The sequence below is a fragment of the Capsicum annuum genome, chromosome 2 (assembly GCF_002878395.1).
Source record: "Capsicum annuum cultivar UCD-10X-F1 chromosome 2, UCD10Xv1.1, whole genome shotgun sequence".
NCBI classification, from domain to species: Eukaryota; Viridiplantae; Streptophyta; class Magnoliopsida; order Solanales; family Solanaceae; genus Capsicum; species Capsicum annuum.
The window spans coordinates 109979281-109988624 of NC_061112.1; the positions used below are offsets into that span (position 1 = coordinate 109979281).

At 33.8% G+C, this 9344-nt stretch overlaps 1 protein-coding gene across 2 annotated transcripts; it reads left to right on the top strand.

Annotated features, from left to right (window-relative positions):
• Positions 1–351: 351 nt before the first annotated feature.
• Positions 352–9107, top strand: LOC107858945. Of its 2 annotated transcripts, XR_001671278.2 has the most exons (4): positions 352–776; positions 1069–1128; positions 8128–8270; positions 8910–9107. XR_001671278.2 is itself a non-coding variant. In XM_016703768.2 (3 exons), exons 1-3 carry the CDS (start codon positions 966–968, stop codon positions 9006–9008), a joined length of 405 nt encoding a protein of 134 aa, XP_016559254.1. In that variant the 5' UTR covers positions 352–965; the 3' UTR covers positions 9009–9107. The 2 variants fall into 2 exon arrangements, 1 of the variants encoding a protein (XP_016559254.1); XM_016703768.2 differs by having other exon boundaries at positions 352–1128.
• Positions 9108–9344: the final 237 nt, after the last annotated feature.

The window sequence follows — 9344 nt, forward strand, 5'->3', positions numbered from 1 at the left end:
AATTCAAATAGGCAAAGTCTTGATTTAAACATGATTTGTTCTCAAAATAATTTATTTGTAGAAATATTTATTTGATTTTATAAAATCAAAAAGCTCGGAATTAAATTGAGTATCGATACTCAATTTAATTTTGGCCATAATTGAAATCAAATTGACCACAATTACAATGCAATTCGCCAATTGATCTATAATTTGATAAGAAATTAAATGAAATTGATTAATTCCTAATCTAATTGGGGTTATGAAATAACCCCAAATATGACCAAATCCCTAAAATCTTTAAAATCCCTAAAATAGTCTAAAATCCCTTAAATTTATTTTTCATTTTAATTACAAAAACGGTGGCCCAAACACTAAAATTTCCTGACCCAGTCCAACACCAAACCTCCATACCCCGCCCAACCTTTTAACCCCTATTCCCTTTTCTTCCACAACAACAAACAGTAACAATAGCATACAACCATATCCAACGGCTTTAACAATAACAACATCGGCAATATCGATGTCGAACAACACTCAAACCACCGGATGATGGAAAATCCGGTGGTTTTTCCACCTCTCCCCTCGTCAGTCCTCTCTCCTCATCCATAATTCCAGCCTGTCTCCATCAACATCACCTCAATTCTTTCTGAAAAGGAAGGAATATAGAGGTTTAACGGTTTTTGGGAGTATTTTTTCTTTGATTCTGTGGACCAATAATTGTTCACATTGAAGAATCGAAATTGTCAAAATCAAATCTCAACCAAGTCTAAATCTTTCAAATCCCTCTGAAAAAGGTGATTTTTGTTTTTCTTCATCACTACTTTGAAAGCCGTCACTTTTCAAAATTCAAATTTTGAATCTTCTAAAAAGGCTTCTACAAGAAGCTATTACCCATCCAATTTCGCCTATAAAAAAGGGGGTCTTTTCCACCTCTTAATAAGGTTAAGTGGTAGAGAAATTAGGGAATCCTTAAGTTTCATCACATGTTCTTATTCACTGCTTTCTCTATTTTCTTTGTTATATTCTCCTTTGTTCCGATTCGCTCTCACCGCTGTCGTTGTTTTCTTTCATCGGTCGAGTTCGTAGTCGAAGATAGTGGCGGAATCGCTATTCGACTCGTCTTCTCAGTTCGCTGTTTCGGAGAAGGTTAGTAATTGTTTTTTTTCTTTTTTGCCTTTTGTTCCATTCTTAGAATAGAATGCAGCAGGTTACTGCTCTTGTTTCTTGCTTAGCTACTAGTTGAATTGTGTAGTAGAGAATATGTGTACTTGTCCTCATTTCGATAAAAATCAACATGAAGAAGGGCTAACAAGACTAAGAATATTATAGGAAAGTATTGATTCTACTCGTCGAGCATATGAATAATTGCGTAGCTTATCTTTTTTTGGGGTTTGGCTTAAATTGTGTTACGCCCTTTTTGGCATGTGAAAGGTGAAATAGAATGAGGTCATTCATAGGAAGTTGTCTTCATAGAAATAAATCTGCAAATTCGTGATCATATAGTTAGCCTGGTTGCTTCGTATCTCCCTGACCATGTTCTTGACAATTAGTATTGTGTCATGTCTTATAAAAACAAATAAATTTGTTGTGAGTTTGGGATGAAAAGTGGTGCAAAAAGGATAAGAATGTTTCCATGAGAATGCTGCCATGTTTTTACATCTTTGTATCATGTCTTATATGCTTAAGTGTCTGTCCATTACGCGCCACAACTTGCTGCCTTGCTTATTCATGAATTCCGGAAATTGCCATAGCGTTTTTTTTGTTTTTTAATGTATTTTGTTTGAAGTATGAAAATGATGCATCATAATCATGCACGTATGTGTTTGAAGTAATGCCTATTTGAGAAAAAAGTATGATTTGTTTTAAATTCTAAATCTCGGAATATTTGTATGTTGTTATTATTTCTAGTTAGCCTCAATGCTTGGGTACGAAACAGTAGTGACACCCATGAAAATATTTGCATTAATCGTGTTTTTTTCTAATCTGTATCTTCTTTTATTGCATGAACACCCTCATTGAGTCCATCGGACTCTCATCTATTGCATTCCGTTGGGTTAAACCCAACCTCCTTCGAGTCCTAGCCCTAACCAAATCCACAAACGAGCTGGTATACATTGATATACTCTGATATATGAGTGGTATACATTGGAAGGAGCAGCTTCACACTATAACACGGTTTATGATGAAAAATGGAGCCAAAATAAGCAGGTTTTCACGCTGATATACACTGCATATGCAGTGGTATACAGAAAAACGCAGTGAAAGGAGCTGCCAATACATCTGATATACATAGCACAAAAATGGACTGAAAGTCTATGGAATTGGTCCAAAAGCTGGACAGATCTTTAATGGGCCAAAAGGGGCCCAATTTTCACTTCTTTATTTATTATCCATTCTAATTTATTTTTTGTATTTACTTGAACACTTTAATTAATCAATCTAGATAAATTCTTCAAGGTGTTGCCATTTTTATTTTATTTTCATTTTTTCTTTCTTTACTTATTTGAATTTTCCTTTTAAAAAAAAAAAAAAAGAAAAAAATTATTATCTTGTTTAAATAAAAGAATAAAAATTAAGATGACTTTTATATGTTCAGGTATTAACTAATATCATTGAGGCTAAATGAAATTTTCTTAAGCATAAAAGAAATAAATTTTTCTCAATTTGGTTTCTTCTAAAAAGAAGAATTAATTTTTACATAATTGGTTAATTCTTTTTTACTTTTTTTGATTTTAAAAATAATAATAATAAAATAAAAATGAAATTTTGACTTAATTTTTACTTTCAAGTCATTTCTTCTACCTAAAAATAGACTATTGGGACTTGAATGAAATATACCTATTTTCAAAAATCACTCGATCAAGTTTTGAATTTTTAGAAATTGAAAATTTTTGCAAAGTTATCATTTTAAGTTAGTCAAAATATTTTGGTCATCCGTTTTAACAGGACGTTTTTAAGTGCCTTAAAACCCTTCTTAGGATGTTAATTGAACTCCTATCAATTTTTTCTAATTTTAAAGGTTTATTTCTGTTTTTGAACCTTTAGAATTTTTTTAAGTTTTCTTGAATTTTCTATAAAAATTAAGTGTCAGTTCTGTAATTTCTCTTTAGTTATTTTGAAAATTACCTAAGTTTTAAAATGACTTGAGAGGTCAAAAATCATTTTCTTATCAAATAATTTATCTTCTCTTTGACAAATTCGAAAAGGGATAAAACGGGTAGGTGCAGAAACAAATTAGAGATGAGATGCGAAACATGCAGACTAGTCCCCATATTTAGTGAATGTACATGCTGAGTTGGCTGCGCTTTGGAAGGCGGTTGAGGATTTGTACAAGAGACCTTTACCCTCACTACCCATTATCAAGGAGATCCACGAGGAAGAGGAGATACCAGGTACTTGGGGTGTTAGAGAGTCGGACACCACTATTGGAGTTAATGATGGTGAGAGCAACAGGAAGAAAAAAAAGAGAAATAGAAAAGAAATTGAGGTTGTAAGAGCAGAAAGTCTTCAGACCGAGCGGGATCGTAAGACTAGGGTCCACGAGATGGCGGCGAGAGTTGGTAGCTCTCGAGTTATTGATGCTACTGATCTGAGCAATAGTACCGCTCCATCGCCAGATTCACCATTGAGTGCACCGACCACATTTGATATCATTGTTGATGCGAGTGTCTCGGGCCACTATTGGGACCACTGATACTAAGAGCGGGGCCAATCTAAGCCCCCTGTACTGACACTGTATGAGATGGCGCCTTGAGTGCCTAGGTATATCTTCGCCCCTTGTTTTTACTCTATACATGTATTGGGACAGTGCATATGCTTTCAGTTGGGGGTGGGGGTATACCACTTAGCTTCCACAGTTTTTTGTTTTCATGTTTCTTTTCCCGTCGGTTGTGGTTTGAATGGAGAACTAACATGTCTAGGATAGAAATGTGATGTGTTGTGGTTTGTTTGGTGATGTTCCGTGTTTGTGTTTAATTAGGAAGAAAATTTATACCTAAGTCAGTTGATATGTTTTGTGTGATTATGCTTAAACGTGTTGAAAAAAATGATACCCCTATGTGATGTGTGTATGCATGTGACCACTGTGAATCTCAAAATGGCATTAGGATTAAGAGCATTGTAATCATGGCTAAATAATTACATGAACTGGATAGATAGTAACTTGCGATGTTACCTTATACCATATGTGTGAGAGGCTTTACCTAGTTTCCTCTGTATGTGGAATCTAGAACTTGCCAGGTTAGTCTTGCATAAGTTGTAGGATAGTCGGTTAGGAAAGGATCATAGGCCGTTCTTAAAAGCAATCCGCTTTAGCCTAAATAACCAACCAAATGTGAATGAGAATCCCTTGATCTCGATTTTGAGCCTTAATAGACCTATTTTCTTGTTTACACCTATTCACCTTCCCAATTTAATTGTAATGAACTTGTTTTGGCCCTGGTCCTCCTTGGATAATCGCTTAAGTTAAGGTTAGCTATCATAGGGGTGCGTAAGTAAAAGTGGGTTTGAATAGAAAACAAAGTAGGGTTGTGTGTGAAAGAAAAAGAAAATCCAAAAGAAAATCAAGAAGAAAAGAAAAATTACAAAAGAAGAAAAAGAAAAAAATAAAAGAACCCATACCCAGCCTAAATGAGCAATAAAAGAATAAAAAGGGAGACATAAGGGTGGAGTGAAATAAAAGTTGGTAAATTAGTGAACCCTAGAGTAATTGTAGTGCCAAGGAAGCTAAGTCACTAAAAATTTCCAAATATATCATACCAATCCCAAGCCTACGTTACAAGCCAAATAAAGCCCTATAGTGATCCTAACCCGAATGTCTGAAAACTAAGGTAAAGAAAATAAGGGCAAGCCTATGGCATTCTGTGCACACTGTTGGAACTTATTTATGAGTGAGAGCACCTTTTGACCGCCCCGACATTAATATATTGATCTAGCTAAGCAATTGAGACTTCTTTGATTGTGAGGGTACATGGGTTGCATTGTTAGATTACTTATATGTTCGGGTAGTGTAATTTGTATATGCATTGTTGTTTGTTGCTAATGTGATGCCATCATTGGATTCCCTTATGTCACGTGGTTGTATTTCATCGTCATACATAGTTGGGTTTGAAAAAGTTTAAATTAGGAGGGGGAAACATATTTTGAGCCAAATTTGAAAATCGTCTGCCAAAGGTATCTAAGGATCTTCCTGGTTAAGCATCGTATTAGTTTTTGTTTTGTGTTGTTGCTTGAGGACATGCAAATATTCTAAGTTGAGGGTGTTGATGTGCCAGAGTTTCATGACACTGTCGATTCTTAAAACGGTGAAAATATGCATTTACTTAGGCTGTTTTATCGAATATGATGTGTGTTTTGTGTATGTTGCCGGTAAATTAGGTTGAAAGTGGTGTTAAATGGAAAAGGATGAAAAATCTTTAAAAAATGTGAAGTACTGATCTGACAATGAGTCGTATAGTCACCTAACGAGTCGTTGCTAGAGTCATGATGATAACAATGGTTGTAGATGATATACAAGAGTAAATTACAGACTGACCACGACTCGTTATGTGAGACTATGAGTCGTGGCGTGATGTCATACTGAGCATAGTGGATAAAAGTCTTGAAGATCGACAAAAGATGTTTCAGTACTAACGAGTGAAGACCAGGAGTCATAATGACTGACTACGACTTGTAGTGAGGAGTCATTATAACAACAGACTCAAAAGTCCTAAAAGTGAAAAGCTACTGGAGTGGTTACGAGTTGCAGTATACGACTCGTTAAGTCACATTACGAGTCGTGACCACTGAAGCCAAAAGAGAACTACAATATAGGCAATGAGTCGTGACCAGTTCTAATGGCTCATTACCAGAGGCGTGACCACTGCCGACCTAGTTTTCCTATTTTGATTTGGCTAGGTTTCCTTTGTTATTTTGAGACTATAAATACCTTGGGGCACTTTTGTAATAGTTTATACACTTTTGATATGTTTTCACATACCTAGTCTTGACTTCAATCAATAAGAATTCAAATTTGCTGAAAAATAATCTTAGCATGAGGACATGAATCCAGGATATTAAAAGTTACGCACGTTTGATCAAGACGAGTAACAAAATAACAATTCCAATTTAATTTCAACGCTACATCAATGGTAAATTCCTATCAACAAATAAAGAGAGACCAAAGAATTCAAGAATTTCACAAACAGTACTTAATAAGGGATTTGGGTTAAATCAAAGTTCATACAAATTGAGGCTTTTCACATATGTCAATCTAAAGGAGCAAGGAAACACCAAATTAAATGAATCAAGTCAAAATCATAGCCATGTTTTCAAAAATTTCAAATCTAGAAATCAAGCAATACAAATAAAAAAATAAAATTTAAGTCGTAATAGAAATCAAACCCGGAACATTCATATTTTTCTTCAAGTTCTAACTTAAAGGGCTAATTTATGAATTTCTCTCCCCAAAATAGTGATCTACATCATTTCTGAATCACTGAGAGAGATAGGAATCTCTTTGGTGATGTTCTCGTGGTGGTTATGGCTAGCTGTCTATTGACTCGATGATGCAACGATGGAGAAAGAAAAGGTGACAGAGGGTACGACATGGTACTTGTAGGTTGGAGTTTAGGATGGTGTGGTGGTTGCGATGGTTGGCAAAGCAAATAAAGTAGATTGAGAGGGAGAAGAGAGGTAATAGCAGTGGTGCTGGTCTGTTGGTATCACGTTGTTTGCAACAGAGTTTTGTATTACTGAAAATTAACTGCAAGAAAAAAATTAATAAAAGAAATTTTTTTTTATTGAATGAATCTTGTGAGTACAATTTTATTGTTCTCTTGATTCTTCTCTCCTTAGATTTTCTATGATTCGAGGGCCTTCTGTAGCATTTTTCTCGAATATAAGATGATTCAGTCCTCCTTGAGATGTGTTTGATCTCCGAGGATGTCGTTCATCACTTCTTCATTTTGGGTTGATCTCCATGAAGAATTCTGTTGACGAGGAGTTGTGTAGTTCATGTTGTGACTTGCTCCAATTCTTACAAAACAACCCTAGAAAATTATGTAATCCTCCTATTTATAGTTGTAGGGGGTCGACAGTCCAAGTGTAAACGAACTCTTCTGCCTCATTTTGATTGATCCATTTGGCCATCAAGTTTATCACAAATGCTATGTGATAAGTTTGCTTGTAATTGGACAAAAATTTGTCATTTAGGACATTTGGTGATGTTTTATTAGCCCTTGAACTTGATTGGCTTATACATCATTTGAATGTGTTGTCTTGTCTTGTTGGTCTTTAATTTGACTGGAATGCCATACCACATAACATGTGGCATGAGTTTGGGATTCAAGATAAAATGGGCTTTAGGCTTGAGAATAATAAAATGGACTAATTTAACTTTAGAGTCCACATTAATTGTTCGACCCAAATAATCATGGTTAAACTAAAATTAGTATGAAGTTAACCCAATAAAAGTTACTAAAATTTACATATATACACAAGGTAAAGTTACCTTATTACATTAAATACTAATTTGGCAAAGTAATTACACAAACCTCAAACTAATTACATAAATCCCCTTTTTTATTTTCTCTCTCTGAAATATTATACATCTAAAACCACGTTATTGGCTTTCGATTTTTGCTCCCAACTACTCCCATTACGGCATCCGTACTTTCCTCCATTTTTGAATCCCTTAAATCATGGCAAAATACTAGTAACCTCTAATTAGAGGTTACCAACTTGTAAGTGTTCAAGCTTTAATTGATTTTTATGATTTACTTAATTAATTTTTTGAATTTATTTTTCAACTTTACCAATTCAGGATTTTTTCCATTTTTTTGGTTGCATGTTGATTTTGTATGAAATTTTTGTATCGTGCAATCATACTCAAGTTCAGTAGTTTGATTTTTTTTCATTTTTTTCATATAATACAAGTTGGTTTTTGTTTTTTTTTCAGTCGATTTTTTCATTTTTTTTTCATATATCTTTGATTTTCTTATTTTGTAGTTCAATTTAACACTACTGCTAAATTAATATAGTGTAAATTGGTAATGGATTATCCTCCTAGCTTTAGTTTAGGAATTACTCAGTTAGATGCAAAAGAAAAAGATATTTTCGTTGGATCTGTTCCCGGTAAATTTGATGAAGAGAATCCGAATTTCGTAGAGAATCGTTCAAAGCACCAAAACGATTCCGTTACAATGAACAAATTGAAGGAAGTTGCCACTTCTAGATTGAAGAAGTCAACAGGTTCAAAAGCGACAGCTAAAAAGATGTTTGATGCTTCTGGTCGACCGCGTCTTCCGAAGGTATTGATTTAAGTTGTTGTATAAGTTGACATATGTATAATAATACTTTATACATTAGTTATTTTGTCCTACTATTGTATAATATAGGTATTCTGAAATATATTTCAATATGTTATATATTGGCAGTTGTGAAAATCTAAACATTTATAAAGTATTAATAATGTATAAGGTAACATTATACACTAGGACAAGCATATAGGTCATACATATTTTAATGTGAAAATTAGTATTATGACATTATACATTATTGCAGTTTATTTTTTAAATGTATAAGTTACCCTCATACATGTATATCTGTTGTTTAATTAGTGTTTGATTCTAATTTTGAGATGTATAAGTTACCCTAATGCATGTGTATTTGTTGTTTATTTAGTGTCTGATATAAATTTTTACATGTATAAGTAACCCTCATACATGTTTAAATGTTGCTTAATTAAGGTTCTGATTTAAATTTTTAGATGTATAAGTTATCCTCATACAGGTGTAACCGTTGTTTATTTAGGGTCTGATATAATTTGTTAGATGTATAAGTTATCATCATACATGTGTAACTATGGTTTATTTAGGTTCCGATTTTATTATGCATTACTTCAATTTATTTTTAAATGGATAAGTTGCCCTCATACATGTATATAACAGGTCCTAAGGAGCAACACACCGATGGTTAGTCTGAGCGCGTCATTCAGACTTTTGGAGGATATATTGAGAGCTCGTGTTATTGACTTCATACTCTTTTAGTTTCTTGATGGTTAATTTTGTGTTGCAGTAAACTACAACAGGTACTCCTATGGTGTATTGTACTAGAAGTTTAAGTTCTATCTTTATTTTTGATTAGTGCACTCCGCGTATGAAATTACACTAGATATATTGTTGTATTCTTAATTGTATCTGCGACGAGGTTTCTACTTGTAGGAAATTGTCTTTTGAACGGTGTAATTCACAAGTAGCAACCCATTTCCAACCCATTGCAAATAACCTAATATATGAAGAACAGGATTCTTCAACAAGTACTTTCCAAACATAAAATAATGCAATCTAGTTGTTTATATTCAAATTACTGCATACAACAACATA

Bases quoted from the DNA above. Each gene is read 5' to 3' on its own strand.
- LOC107858945 (XM_016703768.2), top strand. From the start codon at position 966: ATGTTCTTATTCACTGCTTTCTCTATTTTCTTTGTTATATTCTCCTTT. The intron at 1,129-8,127 runs GTTAGTAATTGT...CGAATTTCGTAG, and splicing joins AGTTCGCTGTTTCGGAGAAG to AGAATCGTTCAAAGCACCAA. The intron at 8,271-8,909 runs GTATTGATTTAA...TGTATATAACAG, and splicing joins GTCGACCGCGTCTTCCGAAG to GTCCTAAGGAGCAACACACC.